The 23,587-nt window shown below is 38.4% G+C and overlaps 5 protein-coding genes and 1 pseudogene across 5 annotated transcripts; 2 read left to right on the top strand and 4 right to left on the bottom strand.

Moving 5' to 3' along the window:
* The first annotated feature begins 262 nt into the window (after positions 1-262).
* Positions 263-2,999, top strand: LOC113142580 (olfactory receptor 1M1-like). Its single transcript, XM_026327618.1, has 3 exons — positions 263-278; positions 473-631; positions 2,143-2,999. Exons 1-3 carry the CDS (start codon positions 263-265, stop codon positions 2,997-2,999), a joined length of 1,032 nt encoding a protein of 343 aa, XP_026183403.1.
* A 2,305-nt stretch (positions 3,000-5,304) lies between these two features.
* Positions 5,305-6,300, bottom strand: LOC113142579 (olfactory receptor 146-like). The gene has a single exon (XM_026327617.1). The coding sequence runs from the start codon at positions 6,298-6,300 to the stop codon at positions 5,305-5,307; it is 996 nt and encodes a 331-aa protein (XP_026183402.1).
* Positions 6,301-10,113: 3,813 nt separating this feature from the next.
* LOC113142578 (olfactory receptor 1-like) lies at positions 10,114-13,057 on the bottom strand. Its single transcript, XM_026327616.1, has 3 exons — positions 12,100-13,057; positions 10,715-10,840; positions 10,114-10,136 (listed from the first exon to the last, which is right to left on the bottom strand). The coding sequence occupies exons 1-3, from the start codon at positions 13,055-13,057 to the stop codon at positions 10,114-10,116; spliced, it is 1,107 nt and encodes a 368-aa protein (XP_026183401.1).
* Positions 13,058-13,126: 69 nt separating this feature from the next.
* Positions 13,127-14,864, top strand: LOC113142577 (olfactory receptor 1-like; annotated as a pseudogene).
* Positions 14,865-16,407: 1,543 nt separating this feature from the next.
* LOC113142576 (olfactory receptor 1-like) lies at positions 16,408-19,424 on the bottom strand. The gene is made up of 2 exons (XM_026327615.1): positions 18,623-19,424; positions 16,408-16,586 (listed from the first exon to the last, which is right to left on the bottom strand). Exons 1-2 carry the CDS (start codon positions 19,422-19,424, stop codon positions 16,408-16,410), a joined length of 981 nt encoding a protein of 326 aa, XP_026183400.1.
* A 1,723-nt stretch (positions 19,425-21,147) lies between these two features.
* On the bottom strand, positions 21,148-22,647 carry LOC113142575 (olfactory receptor 1-like). Its single transcript, XM_026327613.1, has 2 exons — positions 21,692-22,647; positions 21,148-21,190 (listed from the first exon to the last, which is right to left on the bottom strand). Exons 1-2 carry the CDS (start codon positions 22,645-22,647, stop codon positions 21,148-21,150), a joined length of 999 nt encoding a protein of 332 aa, XP_026183398.1.
* Positions 22,648-23,587: the final 940 nt, after the last annotated feature.

Genomic DNA, 23,587 nt, shown 5'->3' with positions numbered 1-23,587 from the left:
TCTATACTGATTCAAAACTGCTTTCATATTGTAGAGTCTTACTTGCCATAGCAAGTATAACCTGTCATGAATTTATTTTATTCTGTATTATTATGATCAGATTACATGCACAGTACTTCAGCATTAAGATAGGAGGACTAGTGACATCATCAAACTCATTAAATGATCCTACAAAAGAATAATTAGATGTTTGTTTTGAGTGCATTCCAGATTAACTACAGCCTGTTTCTTGTGGATCAAATTAACAACATTAAAAACTTTCATGTTGGGTGCTGTCAGTGAGAAGGTTTATCTCAGGAGATCAATGAGGAAAGTATATCTTCCCACTGTAGTACAATCTGTTTAAAAGTAATCATAATGTCATTATAATGCACATGCACCTTTCAGGGATCCTATAATGTGATATGATTCCCTTTTTTTTTTTTTGACAGGCTGCAGAACCTTTACACAGAGGTTGTTCTCTAAAACACAGTCTGTGGCATTTTGGCTTTTCTCAGGCCTGTTCTCAATGACTCTGTCATCATCCAACATCCAAGCTGCTATATAATCAGATTTGAGACATTTCCCCACATCGCTATCTACTTCATCTTTCTGGCATTTGTCTCATTGTTTGCAGTAGAGATGCTCATAAGTCATTTGTTGGATGTACGAGTCAAGTCTCAAGTCACATGGTAGCAATGAACAATACTTGTTGCAGACTGCAAAGCTCCACAAAGCTAGTAAACAGGGGTGATTCTAGGATTCCATGTTTAGGGGGCTCAGCCCCTCAGTAGATGACAATGATGAGAGATTAGGCTACCAAGTATAAAGGCCTGTTATATTAAATTCATGTAAAAAAAAAAAAAAAAAATCTGATTGAACAAGGATCTAGGATGATGAGTGGATGAAATTTGTTCATGGGTCCTTCACCATCTACCCATATGGACAAACTGCACTGTCATTCAACCACCTGTTCAATCTGTCATTTCTGTGGCTTATATGTTTCTTACTATTCTAAATAATGGTGAAGTGTGAACAATCACAGATTTTGAAACAACAAATTAAAACAGATTGATTTAGAAAGGACCATTCCTAAATGTTTGTTAATGTAAAATGACAGGATTAAGTCACAATGACCAGAACAGTCCAAACTAAGTAAAACATGAATTTATCAACTTACTCATGTTTCGTACATGTTCGTCTCTGGGTGGTGATACACCTGGTTCTTCCAGGTCTTGTGCTGTGTCTTTGTCCTCTCCCTCTCCATCCTTGTCTCTCACCTGCACATGTCTGTTTTCTTGTACAAAAAAAACATATGTCCATTTGTGAGGGAGAAAAGAAATTTCAAATGGGTCTCAGGTTTGTTTTTACAATATTTCAATAGACTATCCATTCATGTAGGCCACTGTTGATGGGCTATCATCAGTAATGTGGTGGAGCTGCTTGAGGTTGTCCAAACCAGTAGGCTATATTGAGTGGCAAAGTAGTCCCACGTTAATCTATGGACAAACTAAATGGCCACTTTAAAAATCATTGTAGGCTAATAGTCAGTAACCTACTCCAGCCAAGTCTGCAGAAATGGACCATGTAATATGTAAACTAAACTAAAAATAGACTAAAGTCACCTATGGATAGTAACAAGCTCAGGTTAAAGAGCTGATGTCGACTGGCTCACCTGTCGAGGATATTTTGAAGTGCCTGATAAAATTAGACATGCTCGATCAAGCATCTTTTATTTTTTACTGCTCAGATTGCATGTTGTCTTTTGTTTGTTTAGGCTGTGTATCAACTTTGATAACAAATAGGACCGCACGTTTGCCATGTTCACCACACTAATTCAATTTACTGCAGTTTACTGTCACCTGTGGCAAGACGCACCAGCAATGGGTTGTGCTCCCTACCAACAGAGGGCAGCACCACAACGCCTTTGGTGCCACTTACTTACCATGAGGAAATAGTCAGCACACTGCTTGTCTGAAATTTATATCGATGTGTTACAAACAAACAAATAAACATTGTTCACAAGTCCCAAACATCAGGTCAAAGTCGAGTTTCAAGTCTTTTGAGGACGAGGTTCAGAAAAAGTCCTAAGTTACTGTGTGTGCGCCTTAAGTGGGTCTTGAGTCGAAGACGCAGACTCGAGTCCCCATCTCTGGCTTACAGTGCTGTTGAATACTGTGGTGATCTACATAGTTGCCATTAATCATTGTTTACACACTCCAACATTTTTGGCTGTGGTCAATCTTGCAGTAACTGATTTAATTCTAAACACATGCATTATTCCCAGCATGATAAAAATATTCCTCATCAAGAATAACTTTGTTCCATTCAACTTATGTTTGGTCCAAATGTACGTTTACTATGCGTTTGGTACTTTGGAGTCATTTGCACTAGCTATACTTGCCTATGACAGGTTGATTGCAATATGTTTCCCTCTGCGTCAGAACTCAATCAACACACTGCGGAGCATATCTTACATTGTCTGCCTGACTTGGTGTTTGACTCTGGGAGTCATTGGATTTGCAGTAGGTATAATGACTCGACTGTCCTTTTGCAATTCTCTCAACGTTTTCAGTTATTTCTGTGACTATGCACCTGTATTTAGACTTGCCTGTAATGATTACACAATGCAGTGGTCTGTGGCCTCTTTGCTTACTTTCCTGAACCTTGTAGGACCTTTTGCTTTTATATTTCTGTCTTATGTCAGCATTCTGGTGACTGTGTTCAGAATGAAGTCAATCGACAATCGAGTGAAAGCTTTGGCCACTTGTGCTGAGCATCTGATCCTTGTTGCTGTATTTTACATTCCAGTCATTACAATTTTTACTATTGGGTTTTATCTGCGACTCATTGACCCAGACCAGCGTGTGCTGAGCCTGTCTCTGGCCTCTTGCATCCCACCGTGCATCAATCCTATGGTATACTCTTTGAAAACTAAAGAGATCAAAAACAGAGCCCTGGCACTGGTAAGAAAAAATCAAATTGGCCAAGATCAACATAAACAAAAATGTAGACCTTAAATATTTGTGTAAAGGTAAGGGCAGAAGCTTTCATTTTAGGAAACCCAGAGCCCTGGCTCTACTCATACAAAACTATAATTGGCAGAGCTGTTGCTTTTTTTAAAAACCTTTTTTGTTTGCATTTCTGTGGCTTTAGTTCACTTTTAATATTTCTAAATGGAATGGATATAATGCAAAAAGAGCTATAGCAGCGGGCTAAAGTCTTCATGCATTAAAGGTCTCTAATTTATGTCATTTATGCTTTATTTCTACTCATATACTAAATTCATCACAGCAGCAGATACGTCTCAGCTCAAAGGTTTGAGAATCTAAGAAAACAAGTGAGAAAAAAGAAGAACATACTTACATTAGAGAATGAAATCATAATGACTGTCTGCCCTCTAGTGACTTTATGTTTACAGTGGAAGTTGTACTATGGACGACATTCATTAAAGACTCTCAGCACTACATGGTTTACTTCATTGAATAAAGTTTTCTTTATTCATTTGTGGATCTGAAGATATTTTGTCAATGGCCAAAAGAGACAGTATGTCAAATTAATATACCTATTTCATATATATCCTTTGTGCATCTGCCCAAATATGAACTCCATGAAACAATGCAATAACTGATAATTACTGATATTTGAAATACTGAGAATCAAAAGGCACATCCAGGAAACCTAAAAAATTGGGGAAAAAATACAGATGTCACTGAATTATACTTTTCAGCACTTTTAAGCAAAAACAACAATTATGAGCTTCATAAATGTATTGGACTGGTTTTAATTATTTAAGTTTACCTCAAAAAGTGCTCAGTGAGTGTAGTTTCTATCACAAACAGAAACCTGTTTCTGCTTGTTTGTAATCCAGAATAGCACCACTACAAACCACTAGATGGTGCAAGCCTACTAGAACTGCAGCTAATTCCATGTTTCACCTTCAGCTTCAAAGGCCTATTTCAAAGGACCAGACGGTAGAAACTATGTACATTTACTCAAGTGTTGTACTAAAGTCCAGTGTTTTGACGTATCGACACAAATTTCTACTACTTCCTATTTATTACATTTCAGTCAAATATTGTAATTTTTACTCAATATATTTTTGGATGATTTACAGGTTTTGAGAACCACATTCATGATGGATAAACAGTATAATCATAACTTTATTAATCCTCCATGGGAAATACACTTCCAACATATGTATTTACCACCTTGTTTCCACTTTGGTGTTTAGAAAGACTGTGAGGATATTCCCAATTCGGACAATAGCTCAGTGCTCTAGTTTTTGTTAGTTGCCTTCACCTTTGTTAATAAATCATGCACATTTTCACTTTGCCTGGTCTGTGTCTGCATTTGAGCCCTTTATCTTGAAAAACCTGACACACAAAAATGACAGGAACATGCAAACATTACACAGAAATGTTCCGGGATTCAAACACAAAACCTTCTTGTTGTGAGGCGACAGCACTAACCAAAATCAGATATTACAAAAAGAGTTTGTCCTTCATCCATCCATCCATCCATCTTCTATACCCGCTTTTCCTGGTTCAGGGTCACGGGGATCTGCTGGAGCCTATCCCAGCTCTCTCTCGGGTGGAAGGCAGGGGTACACCCTGGACAGGTCACCAGTCTGTCACAGGGCCACATATAGACACACAAAGACAGACAACCTCACACACTCACACTCACTCCTACGGGCAATTTTAGAGTCACCAATCAACCTGACATGCATGTTTTTGGACTGTGGGAGGAAACCGGAGTACCCGGAGTAAACCCACGCAAGCACAGGGAGAACATGCAAACTCCACACAGAAAGGCCGGGATGCGAACCCACGACCTTCTTGCTGTGAGGCAACAGTGCTAACCACTCAGCCACCATGCTGCCCTGTCCTTCATCTAAAACCAAATATAAATTTATTTGTTAATGAATATTTACTTTGAATAAGGAGAACATGATCTCCATGAATTCATGAGAAACACCAATTAAAGATGGTGTCTTTTTGCAAAATTTGAACCTTAAGGAGTGTATGGTCAGAACATATTAATTTCTCTGATTTCATTTTACAAAAAAGATCATTAAATAGCTACTGCAACAGAAAACTACAATAAATATTACCACACTACATAAATAATACAATTTAAAATAAAACTCCAGGACTTGCTAGTAAAAAGTTGAACGTAGTAAGTAAGTAAGTAGAATCATAAAAAATAAATAAATAACACTATTTGATCTGTCAGTACAACAGGTCATCTTGTTTGACAAGGTCATGTTGCTCAGCCTATTGCTTTTACAAAGTTAAAACACTGTGATATGTCAGTACCCAGTTAGAATGAGGTCACCTTGTTTGGGAAGTTTATGTTGATCAGCCTATTGTTTTTACAGAGTTTCCTGATAGAGTTCAGCACTTCTTCTGTCTTTAAAGAGTATAAAATAGGATTTAGTAAAGCTGGTATGGTGTGTGTTAAAATAGAGTTTATGATTCTGGCATTAGGATGAATATAGGAGCTCAGTGCAGCTATATAGGTGCCCAAAAGTGGTAAGTAAAAAATAGCCACAAGAATCAGGTGAGAAGTACAAGTTTTCAATGCTTTGACTCTTTCTTTATGTGATGCAATCCTGCTCAGTGCTATGGCAATGCAAACATATGTCAGTACTATTAATATAGGAGGAAAACACATAACTGCTGCAATGCAAACTAATGCCATCATGTAATTTAAAGATATGTCATTACAGGCCAGAAGAAATGTTGGTCCATGATCACAGTAAAAGCTTTGTATCACCAAAGATCCACAGAAGGAGAGACGATCAAGTAGCCCAACCATGCATGATATTAGACTCAAAGAAACAACCCACACTAACAGCAGCATTGCAGCAATAGCTGGTTTAGTCACAATACTATGGTACCTTAAAGGGAAGCAAATTGCTATAAATCTGTCATATGCCATAGTGACAAGTGTCCATGACTGCACACTTAGAAAGAACACAACAAAGAACATATAATTTAAACAAGCCTCATAGACAATGTATCTGTTGTCAAACAAAAATGTGTCTACGACTTTTGGGATGACAGCAGTGCTCCCACACAAATCTGTCAAAGCCAGGTTGAACACAATCATGTATTTAGGATTATGAAGAGTCTTGACCAGGAAAATCACTGAGAGAAGGAGAACATTCCCAACAACAGTCATGATATAGACAAAACACAGGAAGATATAAAAATATGTAACATGAGGGATGTTGGAAAATCCACTGAGATAAAATTTTGCAGGACGAACAAATGTGACATTAGATATGGTAGCAGCTTTCTTGTCTGGGGCCATTTTTTCTTTCGCTAATTGCAAATAGAGAAAATTACACAATATATAATAAAAGATGACACAGCTGACTGATGGGAACTGTTGCAAACAAACTCACCTCAGACAGTAACAAGTGTGCAGCTCCCTGAAGTGAGTTGTACTGTGACAGACCTGCCATTTATATTTTATTTTTCTCATGGCACAGCAAATAAAAAAAGCAGTGTCACATGATCATGAATTAGAAATTATTATTGTGCAACTGTCTTATAGCATGCGTCATCAAGGTGTTGATGCAATCAGACCAGCTAACTACTGTCACCAGCCTACTAAATTATTTTTTATTGCATTGTAAACAAGAAAAAGAACCAATCCCAGAAATTAGAAAACATAATGAATGATTTAAGTAGCCTAACAATCCATCCAAACATTATTTACCACTAACTACTGATATTCATTGTGATAGTGAGGTTGGACCTAATCCCAGGTGACACTGGATGAGAGGCGGGTTACAAACACATGAGTGGACACATGGCAACAAACAAATGTTCACACCAATGGGCAATTTAAAGGCATCAATTAACCTGATCGATATGTCTTTACACTGTGGGAGGAAACCAGAGTTTCTGGAGAAAACCCACAATGTTAGGATCTGTCATGTACTTCCTGCTTTGGACACTTATTTTGATAGTACTTCCTGTGTTGTCTTAGTTCATATTTTTCTGCTTTATGTTCCACATTTTTCCTGAATGTCTCTAGCTGTGTTGAATTAGTTCTTATATTTATACTTGCCTTTCTTCCTTTCCTGTGTCTGTTTCTACACTTGCCACCCTTTCTTTCTTGCCACCATTTGGATTATTGTATTTATTCATCTCTGTTTTCTATTTATTCTTAACTCTGATCTACACTTGCACATTATGTTTTGTCATTCTGTTTCTCATTTGGTGTTTGATTTTGAAAAGGTCTATATCAATTTTCACTTTTTTGAACAACAGCTTGATGCTTTAGTTTTTGTTACTTATCTTCACCTTTGTGAATAAACTGTACACATTGTTATTTTATCTGGTCTGTGTCTGCATTTCAGCATTTTACCAGTATATAGACTAAAAGATTGTTCTGACACTAAATCTCTGTATCCTGTTCTGAGTTACATAAGGTGGATCCAGACCTGGACTCTGCTCCCCCACCTCCTCCATATCACAACCAAACTTCACTACAAAGACGAAGGACAAGAGACTGCTATGGGAATAAACAGAAAGCTGATTGACTTGGAGAGGGGGTGGAGCAGCTGCCAGGTCAGGTGACACCTAAACAGGAACAGACGCCAGACCAGATAACTCCAACCTACACATCTACACATAGGAAGACAGAACCAAAGTATAACTTGCTAAATTTTTCCATGTACTGTGATTCTGACAAATATAAGATATTCCCAGAAATTTGTCTTTCTACTGATAAACATGAAGTGACATTTCAGGTTGATTCTCCAGCTACGAGCTCTGTACTGAAAACTGACTCACTTATACCCTCCTAAAATGAGTGGTAGGTCTTGTCTCACAGTAGGTTCTAGTGAAAAACCTATTTTGGAAAGCTGCTCTGTTCCTCTCAAATGCACTTTGGGGAAACAGAACACCAAACATTCATTCATTATGTCACAAAATTGTCCTGTAAATTTTAGATAAATATAGATAGATTTTATGTGTCAATTTGTCATAGTGTTACATTCAATACCTAATGGAATAAAGGTTCTGAAACAGGGAGATGAGGATTATCCAACACAACTCACTCAGATAGTTAATGTACTTTCACAATTTGCATATAAATGGCAGATTGTAGGTGAGACTCCTGTTACATAACAACTCATAGACTACAGATACCCTCACACAACATAAATCACTACACTGCACAGCACATGTAGATGTAGGACCAGAAGAGGAGTATGAAAGGCAGTGGTATGTAGAAAATAAGGAAGTGGAAATGATAAATTTGACACATGTCTATTGGACAAAGACTGCTGCTGTTGCCTCTGTTCTGCTCTCTTCTACCCAGAAAGAATTTTTTACAGAAAACACTCCACACATCCCACTGGCAAAACCTGTTGACTGGAGTTGGAAAGACCTGAGACGCTGGTTGCAGAGCTTGCTGTTCCCCGAGGACTTTCAACCAACAGCATCAGATCCTAGGACAGAGTATAGCAAGAAGGGTGATGTACATCGTACACCAGTTGTACAAGTTAATCGAATAGGTGAGCTCATTAATAGCCAGAACGCCGCTAATGCTGCAGCCTTTACCATCACAGAAACTAGTTTACTACCAGAGCTTGAGCAAATTTCAAAATCTCTCTGGGCAGCCCATAAATACGATGTAGCCCTTGTAAAAACTGCAGAGCCTCTGATAGTACATCCAAAATCAGAGTACAGACCTTGTAAAAACAGTACACTTTAAAACAGGAAGCCATCAATGGTATAAAGCCTGTGTTCAATTCCTTGTTAAAAAGCTGGCATAATAATTCCATGTGAGAATCCTCCAGTGGACACTCCCATTTTTCCAGTTAAAAAAATAAGAGACCAAGGCCAACCAACTGAATGGCACTTTGTGCAAGATTTACAGGCGGTGAATGCAGCCATCCGCCCCTGAGCACCAGAAGTAAGTAATCCTCAAACCATCTTGTCTTTGGTACCACCAAATTCAACTCATTCGTCAGTAGTAGATTTGGCCAATGCGTTTGCCTTTTCATTTGAAGGAAAGATTTACACCTGGACCAGATGTCCTCAAGGTTACTCTAAAAGTCTGAGTTACTTTCATCAGACTCTCAGCAGAAACCTTCAAGGCCTTTATTTACCTGCCGGCTCAGCATTACTGCTGTATGTAGATGATGTGCTGATTTGTAGTCCATCTGAAGAAGCAGGCAAAATAGATACAATGCAGTTGATAAAGCATCTTGCAGAAAATGGCCATAAAGTCAGTCTTTCCAACCTGCAGTTTGTACAACAAAAAGACAAAAACAAAAATCCACTGCTGTGAAATGGTGGTGAACAGGCTGGAGCTCAGCATTGGCGCCTTCACCGCGATGCCGAGGGACTGGAACTGGCTGGACATCGGCACGAAGGACCCCATTCCGCCACCAAAGGACTGGAACTGGCTGGAGTACGGCGTGGGTGACTTCGCCGCAACTCCGGGGGACTGGAACAGGTTGGACCTCGGCGTGGAGGATCTCGCTCGGCCGCCAAGGAGCCAGAACTGGAGGCTGGACCTCGGTGTGGGCGCCTTCGCCACGATGCGGGGGGACTGGAACAGCCTAGTCCTCAGCATGGGCGCCTTCAACACAACGCCAAGGGACTGGAACTGGCTGGAGTTCGGCGTGGGTGCCATCGCCATAACTCCAGGGGACTGGAACTGCCGTGAAACCTCAGCGGGGAAGGTTACAGTGGCGCACTGAGGTTTTGGACGCTGGGCAGTGAGGAGGGACACTGTCATGGGCTTCCTGCTAAGTACGCCTCCTGATAAACCAGGAGGAAAAACCAAAACACTAAAGCCTGACCTGAACCGAACTCCAGGTGGGAATGTAAGTACACACAGAACCAGAGAGCTGGACACTTACAGCAACAGCAATGGATCAGGTAGCATGGCAACGTGCACAGGACAAGAAGATCAGAGTCTGCTCACTACTCAGAAGCATGAAGAGGGGGGAGGAGTCCCTTCAGAGTGAACACCCTGGATCTGAATGAGCTGCTGAATGCAGTTGGGCATGAGAACAGGATTAGGACGCAGTATATTGTAACTGAACTGTGTTCTTCTCTAAATTTCAAGCGAGCTAGGGATGCCAATAGAGCAAATGGATCACTCATTCTCTTGCTGAGGTCCTGCCAATAAGAGGGTGGTTTTTCAGGAGAGAAAAATGAGGTGTGGCCGACTGTATGCAGTCAAACAGAGCAAGGGGGCACAAAAACAGAACGAGGACTAATTACGGTGCTAAGGAGCAAGTGCTATTTAGAGTGTGGGAGGAAGTCAGAATACTAGAGAAAATCTCCACAGACACAGGACATGCAACTAAACACAAATAGGCCCTATGTCAAGTAGGATTTAGACCTGGACACTCTCTGCTGTGAGGAAACAGTGCTACTATTGCCCCACCAGGCTGTCCCTACGAACCAAGTTTTTCTGATAGATTTTAACAAATGGACAGAAAATACAACTGTGACTACTTAGATGTACTGTAATAAGTTCAGTTGTTTCAACAACTTAAATCATTCTACTGGTCCTAGCCACATGAAGTCAGAAACCTGCTGGTCCACACTTCTTAGAGCCTTATGTTTCAGGTTTGGTTCAACTAAAGATTCCAATATGTTCAGCACCATTATAATATACCCCCCTAAAAGTATACTTAGCATCTTAGTTGCTGAGTTATGTTCCCTTGGTTGGGAATAATTTTACTTCCTACCTTTTGTTTTGCACAGGACACAGTTTTTGAATGTGACAGTTCGGGGAGACCGCATGATTGAAAAAAAGTGTGTGTCAGAGTGTCCCTGCAATGTGATTTTGATGTGCTGTACCTGCCGTGTTAGAGCTGAATAAAGCCGCTGTTCAAGTAAACCGTAAGTGCTTCTTAATCCTGTCCAGAGAGAACTGGAGCATGTTACCAGCCAAGAAAAGAGGTTACATTTTCTTAGTATCGGTCTGGATTTTGGAAACAGCATAGTTACTGCTACAATCCAACTCTTGAATATTATTTATAATCAAAATGAAGTTGTACAGCTGTATTTGTTTATTTGTCTGAAGCCTGATTATATGGATTGTTGTCTATTACAGCAAAATTTTCTTAATGTACATTTGTTGTGGCGTCTAGTTTTGTGGTGGGGGTGGAGTTTATTCCAGGTGAGACTGGACAAGAGACAGGGTACACCCTGGTGAGTTTGTGAGTCAAACACAAAGCAGGCACAGGGCAACAAACAAATATTCACACCAAGTGGAAATATAGAGTCGCCAATTAACCTAAAGTATATGTCCTTGGACTGTGAACATGCAAACCAGGGTGACTGGAGAAATCTTAGACATGAAGAGAACGTTCATACTCCCCATACAAAGGTTATGGGATACAGACCCAAAACCTTTTTCTTGTGAGGGAATCAGATATCACTGAAGTAGTTTAGTCTCTGGTCATAGTATTAATCATATGAAAGTTTGTAAAGAGGTCATGATTCATTGATCCATTTATTCCTATATAAGTTGAATCAGCCATATTTACTGTCTGTGTATGAGACTTGAGACATGAAGTATTAAATATTTACCAGTGTGCAATATGTTAGTATGTGTTAACATGATTATATATGCCTTTAATAATTCCATCTCTATGAAGTAATAAAGAAAAAAAACAGGTAAAGATGTTGTTGTCAAATATCTGATGTCCTAAGCAGTGTAGAGTTATTACATATTCATAATTCATTTTATTTTGAAAAACAGATCATGACTACTGCAACTGCTAAACACGACTGACACAATAACTTATAATAACCACAATTTAAAACAAAATAGTATGTGCTAGTAAAAAGTTGATAAAAACTTACTAAACACAGTTAACAATTTAACACTGTGTTTGTGTTGAGCAGCCTATTGTTTTTACAAAGTTTCTTTCAAAGCAGATCATTACATGGCTACTGCAACAGCAAAATACAATGAATAATAAAAAAAATACATAATTACAATTCAAAGTAAAACTGCAGGACTTCTAAGTGAAAAGTTGATATCGTCTTACAAAATAACGCTAAAAATGTTAACACTATTTGATATGTCAGTACAACAGTTAAGAGATTGATGAGGCTATCTTACTCATCCTATTGTTTTTGTAAAGTTTCCTGATAGAGTTCAGCACTTCTTCTGTCTTTAAAGAGTATATAATAGGATTGAGCAAAGCTGGTATGGTGTGTGTCAAAGTAGAGTTTATGATCCTGGCATTAGGATGGAGGGAGGAGGTCAGTGCAGCTATGTTGGTGCCCAAGAGAGGTAGGAAGAAAATAGCCACAAGAATCAGGTGAGAAGTACAAGTTTTCAATGCTTTGACTCTTTCTTTATGTGATGCAATCCTGCTCAGTGCTATGGCAATGCAAACATATGTCAGTGCTATTAATAGAGGAGGGAAGCACATGATTATAGTGAAGACTACAATTACCATTGTGTAATTTAAAGACGTGTCATTACAGGCCAGACGATATGTTGGTCCATGATCACAGAAAAAGCTTTGTATCACCAAAGATCCACAGAAGGAGAGACGATCAAGTAGTCCAATTGAAAATGCAAATAAACTCAATAAAACAACCCATGAAAACAGCAGCATTGCAGCAATAGCTGGTTTAGTCACAATACTATGGTACCTTAAAGGGAAGCAAATTGCTATAAATCTGTCATATGCCATAGTGACAAGTGTCCATGACTGCACACCTCCAAAAAACCAAACAAAGAACATATAACTTAAACAAGCCTCATAGACAATGTATCTGTTGTCAGACAAAAATGTGTCTAAGACTTTTGGGATGAGAGCAGTGCTCCCACACAAATCTGTCAAAGCCAGGTTGAACACAATCATGTATTTAGGAGTATGAAGAGTCTTGACCAGGAAAATCACTGAGAGAAGGAGAACATTCCCAACAACAGTCATGATATAGACAAAACACAGGAAGATATAAAAATATGTAACATGAGGGATGTTGGAAAATCCATTGATGTAGAATTTTGCAGGACGAACAAATGTGACATTAGATATGGTAGCACTTTTCCTGCCTGGGACCATTATTTCTTTCACTAAATGTAAACAGAGTAAAATCACAAAATATAAAATAAAGAAAGACACAGCTGACTGATGGGAACTGTTGTCACCAAACTCACCTCAGACAGTAACAAGTGTGCAGTTCCCTGAAGTGAGTTGTACTGTGACAGACCTGCCATTTATATTGTATCTTCTGTCACTGTGAGACAGTAGAAATAGATGTCACTGTGTCACATGATCATGAGTTACACACTGATGTTTTTTTTTTTTTAATGTGTCTGATGTCGATGCAGTCGACAGAAACAGAATGAAATGCTCTGTAATGGGACAATGCAAAAACTGCAAAACTTAAACCAAATGTCAGAAAATATAAAGCAAAATAAATGATTTAAAAATTAATAAACAACAAAGTCTACACTGATTCAAAACTGCCTTCATATTGTAGAGTCTTACTTGCCATAGCAAGTATAACCTGTCATGAATTTATTTTATTCTATATTATTATGATCAGATTACATGCACAGTACTTCAGCATTAAGATAGGAGGACTAGTGACATCTTCAAACTCATTAAATGATCCTACAAAAGAATAATTAGATGTTTGTTTTGAGTGCATTCCAAATTAACTACAGCCTGTTTCTTGTGGATCAAATTAACAACATTAAACTTTTATGTTGGGTGCTGTCAGTGAGAAGGTTTATCTCAGGAGATCAATGAGGAAAGTATATCTTCCCACTGTAGTACAATCTGTTTAAATGTCATTATAATGTCATTATAATGCACATGCACCTTTCAGGGATCCTATAATGTGATATGATTCCCTTTTTTTTTTTTTTACAGGCTGCAGAACCTTTACACAGAGGTTGTTCTCTAAAACAAAGTCTGTGGTGTTTTGCCTTTTCTCAGGCCTGTTCTCAATGACTCATCATACTCATCATCGTCATCATTCATTCTCCAGGCTTCTATATCATTGGATTTCAGATATTTCCCCACATCACTGTCTGCTTCATCTTTTTAGCATTTGTCTATGTGCTTACAGTGCTGTTGAATGCTGTGGTGATTTACGTAATTACCGTTGATCATTGTTTACACACTCCAAAATTTTTGGCTGTGGTCAATCTTGCAGTAACTGATTTAATTCTAAACACATGCATTATTCCCAGCATGATAAAAATATTCCTCATCAAGAATAACTTTGTTCCATTCAACTTATGTTTGGTCCAAATGTACGTTTACTATGCGTTTGGTACTTTGGAGTCATTTGCACTTGCTATACTTGCCTATGACAGGTTGATTGCAATATGTTTCCCTCTGCGTCAGAACTCAATCAACACACTGCGGAGCATGTCTTACATTGTCTGCCTGACTTGGTGTTTGACTCTGGGAGTCATTGGATTTGCAGTAGGTATAATGACTCGACTGTCCTTTTGCAATTCTCTCAACATTTTCAGTTATTTCTGTGACTGTATTTAGACTTGCCTGTAATGATTACACAATGCAGTGGTCTGTGGCCTCTTTGCTTACTTTCCTGAACCTTGTAGGACCTTTTGCTTTTATATTTCTGTCTTATGTCAGCATTCTGGTGACTGTGTTCAGAATGAAGTCAATCGACAATCGAGTGAAAGCTTTGGCCACTTGTGCTGAGCATCTGATCCTTGTTGCTGTATTTTACATTCCAGTCATTACAATTTTTACTATTGGGTTTTATCTGCGACTCATTGACCCAGACCAGCGTGTGCCGAGCCTGTCTCTGGCCTCTTGCATCCCACCGTGCATCAATCCTATGTTAAATTCATCACAGCAGCAGATACGTCTCAGCTCAAAGGTTTGAGAATCTAAGAAAACAAGTGAGAAAAAAAGAAGAACATACTTACATTAGAGAATGAAATAATGACAGTCTGCCCTCTAGTGACTTTATGTTTACAGTGGAAGTTGTACTATGGATGACATTCATTAAAGACTCTCAGCACTACATGGTTTACTTCATTGAATAAAGTTTTCTTTATTCAATTACGGATCTGAAGATGTTTTGTCAATGGCCAAAAGAGACAGTATGTCAAATTAACATACCTATTTCATATATATGCTTTGTGCATCTGCCCAAATATGAACTCCATGAAACAATGCAATAACTGATAATTACTGATATTTGAAATACTGAGAATCAAAGGCACATCCAGGAAACCTATGGAGCGCCAGAATAGTTGCCTACCTGTGAATTTCAAATTGTTTCATTTAATTTGATAAGAATATACAAATAGAGTTGATTTTTAGCACCCAGCACTGAAGTATTAATTATTAAAGTTTACCTCAAAAAGTGCTCAGTGAGTGTAGTTTCTATCACAAACAGAAACCTCTGTTTCTGCTTGTTTGTAATCCAGAATAGCACCACTACAAACCACTAGATGGTGCAAGCCTACTAGAACTGCAGCTAATTCCATGTTTCACCTTCAGCTTCAAAGGCCTATTTCAAAGGACCAGACGGTAGAAACTAAGTACATTTACTCAAGTGTTGTACTAAAGTCCAGTGTTTTGACGTATCGACACAAATTTCTACTACTTCCTATTTATTACATTTCAGTCAAATATTGTAATTTTTACTCTTAATGTATTTTTGGATGATTTACAGGTTTTGAGAACCACATTCATGATGGATAAACAGTATAATCATAACTTTATTAATCCTCCATGGGAAATACACTTCCAACATATGTATTTACCACCTTGTTTCCAGTTTGGTGTTTAGAAAGACTGTGAGGATATTCCCAATTCGGACAATAGCTCAGTGCTCTAGTTTTTGTTAGTTGCCTTCACCTTAGTTAATAAATCATGCACATTTTCACTTTGCCTGGTCTGTGTCTGCATTTGAGCCCTTTATTTTGAAAAACCTGACACACAAAAATGACAGGAACATGCAAACATTACACAGAAATGTTCCGGGATTCAAACACAAAACCTTCTTGTTGTGAGGCGACAGCACTAACCAAAATCAGATATTACAAAAAGAGTTTGTCCTTCATCTAAAACCAAATATAAATGTATTTGTTCATGAATATGTACTTTGAATAAGGAGAACATGATCTCCATGAATTCATGAGAAACACCAATTAAAGATGATGGTGTCTTTTTGCAAAATTTGAACCTTAAGCAGTGTACGGTCAGAACATATTAATTTCTCTGATTTCATTTAGCAAAAAAGATCATTAAATAGCTACTGCAACAGAAAACTACAATAAATATTACCACACTACATAAATAATACAATTTAAAATAAAACTCCAGGACTTGCTAGTAAAAAGTTGAACGTAGTAAGTAAGTAGAATCATAAAAAAATAAATAAATAAATAACACTATTTGATCTGTCAGTACAACACTTATAAACAGGTCATCTTGTTTGACAAGGTCATGTTGCTCAGCCTATTGCTTTTACAAAGTCTCCTGATACAGTTCAGCATTTCTTCTGTCTTTAAAGAGTATAAAATAGGATTTAGTAAAGCTGGTATGGTGTGTGTTAAAATAGAGTTTATGATTCTGGCATTGGGCAGCATGGTGGCTGAGTGGTTAGCACTGTTGCCTCACAGCAAGAAGGTCGTGGGTTCGCATCCCGGCCTTTCTGTGTGGAGTTTGCATGTTCTCCCTGTGCTTGCGTGGGTTTACTCCGGGTACTCCGGTTTCCTCCCACAGTCCAAAAAACATGCATGTTAGGTTGATTGGTGACTCTAAAATTGCCCGTAGGAGTGAGTGTGAGTGTGTGAGGTTGTCTGTCTTTCTGTGTCTATATGTGGCCCTGCGACAGACTGGTGACCTGTCCAGGGTGTACCCCTGCCTTCCACCCGAGAGAGAGCTGGGATAGGCTCCAGCAGATCCCCGTGACCCTGAACCAGGAAAAGCGGGTATAGAAGATGGATGGATGGATTCTGGCATTAGGATGAATATAGGAGCTCAGTGCAGCTATATACAGTGGGTACGGAAAGTATTCAGACCCCTTTAAATTTTTCACTCTTTGTGTCATTGCAGCCATTTGCCAAAATCAAAAAAGTTCATTTTATTTCTCATTAATGTACACTCAGCACCCCATCTTGACAGAAAAAACCAGAAATGTAGAAATTTTTGCAAATTTATTAAAAAAGAAAAACTGAAATATCACATGGTCATAAGTATTCAGACCCTGTGCTCAGTATTGAGTAGAAGCACCCTTTTGAGCTAGTACAGCCATGAGTCTTCTTGGGAATGATGCAACAAGTTTTTCACACCTGGATTTGGGGATCCTCTGCCATTCTTCCTTGCAGATCCTCTCCAGTTCTGTCAGGTTGGATGGTGAACGTTGGTGGACAGCCATTTTCAGGTCTCTCCAGAGATGCTCAATTGGGTTTAGGTCAGGGCTCTGGCTGGGCCAGTCCAGAACGGTCACAGAGTTGTTCCGAAGCCACTCCTTTGCTATTTTAGCTGTGTGCTTAGGGTCATTGTCCTGTTGAAAGGTGAACCTTCGGCCCAGTCTGAGGTCCTGAGCACTTTGGAAGAGGTTTTCTTCCAGGATATCTCTGTACTTGGCCGAATTCATCCTTCCTTCAATTGCAACCAGTCGTCCTGTCCCTGCAGCTGAAAAACACCCCCACAACATGATGCACCCACCACCATGTTTCACTGTAGGGATTGTATTGGGCAGGTGATGAGCAGTGCCTGGTTTTCTCCACACATACCGCTTAGAATTAATGCCAAAAAGTTCAATCTTGGTCTCATCAGACCAGAGAATCTTATTTCTCATGGTCTGGGAGTCCTTCATGTATTTTTTGGCAAACTCTATGCGGGCTTTCATGTGTCTTGCACTGTGGAGAGGTTTCCGTCGGGCCACTCTGCCATAAAGCCCCGAATGGTGGAGGGCTGCAGTGATAGTTGACTTTGTGGAACTTTCTCCCATCTCCCTCCTGCATCTCTGGAGCTCAGCCACAGTGATCTTTGGGTTCTTCTTTACCTCTCTCACCAAGGCTCTTCTCCCATGATTGCTCAGTTTGACTAGACGGCCAGGTCTAGGAAGAGTTCTGGTCGTCCCAAACTTTTTCCATTTGAGGATTATGGAGGCCACTGTGCTCTTAGGAACCTTGAGTACTGCAGAAATTCTTTTGTAACCTTGGCCAGATCTGTGCCTTGCCACAATTCTGTCTCTGAGCTCCTTGGGCAGTTCCTTCGACCTCATGATTCTCATTTGCTCTGACATGCACTGTGAGCTGTAAGGTCTTATATAGACAGGTGTGTGCCTTTCCTAATCGAGTCCAATCAGTTTAATTAAACACAGCTGGACTCCAATGAAGGAGCAGAACCATCTCAAGGAGGATCAGAAGAAATGGACAGCACGTGAGTTAAATATGAGTGTCACTGCAAAGGGTCTGAATACTTATGACCATGTGATATTTCAGTTTTTCTTTTTTAATAAATTTGCAAAAATTTCTACATTTCTGTTTTTTTCTGTCAAGATGGGGTGCTGAGTGTACATTAATGAGAAATAAAATGAACTTTTTTGATTTTGGCAAATGGCTGCAATGACACAAAGAGTGAAACATTTAAAGGGGTCTGAATACTTTCCGTACCCACTGTAGGTGCCCAAAAGTGGTAAGTAAAAAATAGCCACAAGAATCAGGTGAGAAGTACAAGTTTTCAATGCTTTGACTCTTTCTTTATGTGATGCAATCCTGCTCAGTGCTATGGCAACGCAAACATATGTCAGTACTATTAATATAGGCAGAAAACACATAACTGCTGCAATGCAAACTAATGCCATCGTGTAATTTAAAGATGTGTCATTACAGGCCAGACGAAATGTTGGTCCATGATCACAGTAAAAGCTTTGTATCACCAAAGATCCACAGAAGGAGAGACGATCAAGTAGCCCAACCATGCATGACATTAGACTCAAAGAAACTACCCACACTAACAGCAGCATTGCAGCAATAGCTGGTTTAGTCACAATACTATGGTACCTTAAAGGGAAGCAAATTGCTATAAATCTGTCATATGCCATAGTGACAAGTGTCCATGACTGCACACTTAGAAAGAACACAACAAAGAACATATAACTTAAACAAGCCTCATAGACAATGTATCTGTTGTCAAACAAAAATGTGTCTAAGACTTTTGGGATGAGAGCAGTGCTCCCACACAAATCTGTCAAAGCCAGGTTGAACACAATCATGTATTTAGGAGTATGAAGAGTCTTGACCAGGAAAATCACTGAGAGAAGGAGAACATTCCCAACTACAGTCATGATATAGACAAAACACAGGAAGCTATAAAAATACTGAACATGAGGAACATTTGTAAACCCACTGATGTAGAATTTTGCAGGACGAACAAATGTCACATTATATGTCATAGCAGCATTCTTGTCTGGGGCCATTATTAGTTTCACAAAGTATAATATATACAGAAAAATATATAATAAAAGATGACACAGCTGACTGATGGGAACTGTTGAAACCAAACTCACCTCAGACAGTAACAAGTGTGCAGTTTCCTGAAGTGAGTTGTACTGTGACAGACCTGTCATTTTTATATTGTATCCTCTGTCACTGTGAGACAGTAGAAATATAGGTCACTGTGTCACATGATCATGAGTTAAACATTGATGTTATTTTTAATGTGTCTGATGTCGATGCAGTCGACAGAAACAGAATGAAATGCTCTGTAATTGGACAATGCAAAAACTGCAAAACTTAAACCAAATGTCAGAAAATATAAAGCAAAATAAATGATTTAAAAATTAATAAACAAAGTCTACACTGATCCCAAACTGCCTTCATATTGTAGACTCTTACTTGCCATAGAAAGTATAACCTGTCATGAATTTATTTTATTCTATATTATTATGATCAGATTACATGCACAGTACTTCAGCATTAAGATAGGAGGACTAGTGACATCATCAAACTCATTAAATGATCCTACAAAAGAATAATTAGATGTTTGTTTTGAGTGCATTCCAAATTAACTACAGCCTGTTTCTTGTGGATCAAATTAACAACATTAAACTTTTATGTTGGGTGCTGTCAGTGAGAAGGTTTATCTCAGGAGATCAATGAGGAAAGTATATCTTCCCACTGTAGTACAATCTGTTTAAAAGTAATCATAATGTCATTATAATGCACATGCACCTTTCAGGGATCCTATAATGTGATATGATTCCCTTTTTTTTTTTTTACAGGCTGCAGAACTTTTACACAGAGGTTGTTCTCTAAAACACAGTCTGTGGCATTTTGGCTTTTCTCAGGCCTGTTCTCAAAGACTCTGTCATCATTCAACATCCAAGCTGCTATATAATCAGATTTGAGACATTTCCCAACATCACTATCTACTCTATCTTTCTGGCATTTGTCTCTTTGTTTGCAGTAGAGATGCTCATAAGTCATTTGTTGGAAGTCTAAGTCATGTCTCAAGTCACATGGTAGCAATGAACAACGTTGACTGGCTCACCTGTCGAGGATATTTTGAAGTGTCTGATGAAATTAGACATGCTCGATCAAGCATCTTTTATTTTTTACTGCTCAGATTGCATGTTGTCTTTTGTTTGTTTAGGCTGTGTATCAACTTTGATAACAAACAAGACCGCACGTTTGCCATGTTCACCACACTAATTCAATTTACTGCAGTTTACAGTCACCTGTGGCAAGACGCACCAGCAATGGGTTGTGTTCCCTACCAACAGAGGGCAGCACCACAACGCCTTTGGTGCCACTTACTTACCATGAGGAAAGAGCGCACCGCTTGTATGAAATTTACATCAATGTGTTACAAACAAACAAATAAACATTGTTCACAAGCCCCAAACATCAAGTCAAAGTCAAGTTTCAAGTCTTTTGAGGACGAGGCTCAGGTAAAGTCCTAAGTTACTGTGTGTGCACCTTAAGTGGGTCTTGAGTCGAAGACGCAGACTCGAGTCCCCATCTCTGGCTTACAGTGCTGTTGAATACTGTGGTGATCTACAAAGTTACCATTAATCGTTGTTTACACACACATTTTTGGCTGTGGTCAATCTTGCAGTAACTGATTTAATCCTAAACACATGCATTATTCCCAGCATGATAAAAATAGTCCTCATTAAGAATAACGTTGTTCCATTCAACTTATGTTTGGTCCAAATGTACATTTACTATGATTGTGGTACTTTGGAGTCATTTGCACTTGCTGTACTTGCCTATGACAGTTTGACTGCAATATGTTTCCCTCAATCAACACACTAAGGTGCATGTCTTACATTGTCTGCCTGTGTATGTAAACACTGACTTAATGTAGTAAGTTATCAATTCATTTCAAACATTTGAACATATATATAAAGAAAATTCTGTACATATTTTAATTTTAAACAATTAAATGTACATCTCAGAAGTAAACACTATTGTGTATATTGGAAGATATTTCATATCTTAAGCCATGTAAAGACAAAATATTCGTATGTCTGACTTCATTTGGTAAAGAAAATCAGTATATGGATACTAAGAGCAAAACACAGAATAATATAGATTGTGATAAAATAAAAACAATTTAAAAGAAAAAAACAATAAAAATAAACTTTAATATCTACTACTAATGTTTAAACATTTTAAACTTTTGATGTGTCAGTACAGTATTGATAAAGAAGATATCTTGTTTGATTAGGCTATGTTCCTCAGCCTACTGTTTTTGCAAAGTTTCCTGATGGAGTTCAGCACTTCTTCTGTCTTTAAAGAGTATATAATAGGATTTAGCAAAGCTGGTATGGTGTGTGTCAAAATAGAGTTTATCATCCTGGCATTAGGATGGAGGGAGGAGGTCAGTGCAGCTATGTTGGTGCCCAAGAGAGGTAGGAAGAAAATAGCCACAAGAATCAGATGAGAAGTACAAGTTTTCAATGCTTTGACTCTTTCTTTATGTGATGCAATCCTGCTCAGTGCTATGGCAATGCAAACATATGACAGTGCTATTAATATAGGAGGGAAGCACATGATTATAGTGAAGACTACAATTGCCACTGTGTAATTTAAAGATGTGTCATTACATGCCAGACGATATGTTGGTCCATGATCACAGAAAAAGCTTTGTATCACCAAAGATCCACAGAAGGAGAGACGATCAAGTAGCCCAATTGAAAATGCAAATAAACTCAATAAAACAACCCATGAAAACAGCAGCATTGCAGCAATAGCTGGTTTAGTCACAATACTATGGTACCGTAAAGGGAAGCAAATTGCTATAAATCTGTCATATGCCATAGTGACAAGTGTCCATGACTGCACACCTCCAAAAAACCAAACAAAGAACATATAACTTAAACAAGCCTCATAGACAATGTATCTGTTGTCAAACAAAAATGTGTCTAAGACTTTTGGGATGAGAGCAGTGCTCCCACACAAATCTATCAAAGCCAGGTTGAACACAATCATGTATTTAGGAGTATGAAGAGTCTTGACCAGGAAAATCACTGAGAGAAGGAGAACATTCCCAACAACAGTCATGATATAGACAAAACACAGGAAGATATAAAAATATGTAACATGAGGGATGTTGGAAAATCCACTGATGTAGAATGTTGCAGGACGAACAAATGTGACATTAGATATGGTAGCAGCTTTCTTGTCTGGAGCCATTATTAGTTTCACAAAGTGTAAATAGAGTAAAATCACAAAATATAAAATAAAGAAAGACACAGCTGACTGATGGGAACTGTTGTCACCAAACTCACCTCAGACAGTAACAAGTGTGCAGTTTCCTGAAGTGAGTTGTACTGTGACAGACCTGCCATTTTTATATTGTATCCTCTGTCACTGTGAGACAGTAGAAATATAGGTCACTGTGTCACATGATCATGAGTTAAACATTGATGTTATTTTTAATGTGTCTGATGTCGATGCAGTCGACAGAAACAGAATGAAATGCTCTGTAATTGGACAATGCAAAAACTGCAAAACTTAAACCAAATGTCAGAAAATATAAAGCTAAATAAATGATTTAAAAATTAATAAACAAATTCTACACTGATTCAAAACTGCCTTCATATTGTAGACTCTTACTTGCCATAGCAAGTATAACCTGTCATGAATTTATTTTATTCTATATTATGATCAGATTACATGCACAGTACTTCAGCATTAAGATAGGAGGACTAGTGACATCATCAAACTCATTAAATGATCCTACAAAAGAATAATTAGATGTTTGTTTTGAGTGCATTCCAAATTAACTACAGCCTGTTTCTTGTGGATCAAATTAACAACATTAAACTTTTATGTTGGGTGCTGTCAGTGAGAAGGTTTATCTCAGGAGATCAATGAGGAAAGTATATCTTCCCACTGTAGTACAATCTGTTTAAATTTAATCATAATGTCATTATAATGCACATGCACCTTTCAGGGATCCTATAATGTGATATGATTCCCTTTTTTTTTTTTTTTTTTTTTTTACAGGCTGCTCGATCAAGCATCTTTTATTTTTTACTGCTCAGATTGCATGTTGTCTTTTGTTTGTTTAGGCTGTGTATCAACTTTGATAACAAACAGGACCGCACGTTTGTCATGTTCACCACACTAA

The sequence above is a fragment of the Mastacembelus armatus genome, chromosome 14 (assembly GCF_900324485.2).
Source record: "Mastacembelus armatus chromosome 14, fMasArm1.2, whole genome shotgun sequence".
Lineage (NCBI taxonomy): Eukaryota > Metazoa > Chordata > Actinopteri > Synbranchiformes > Mastacembelidae > Mastacembelus > Mastacembelus armatus.
Note: the sequence above shows the minus strand (reverse complement) of the source record. Positions and strands in the feature narration are given on the sequence as shown.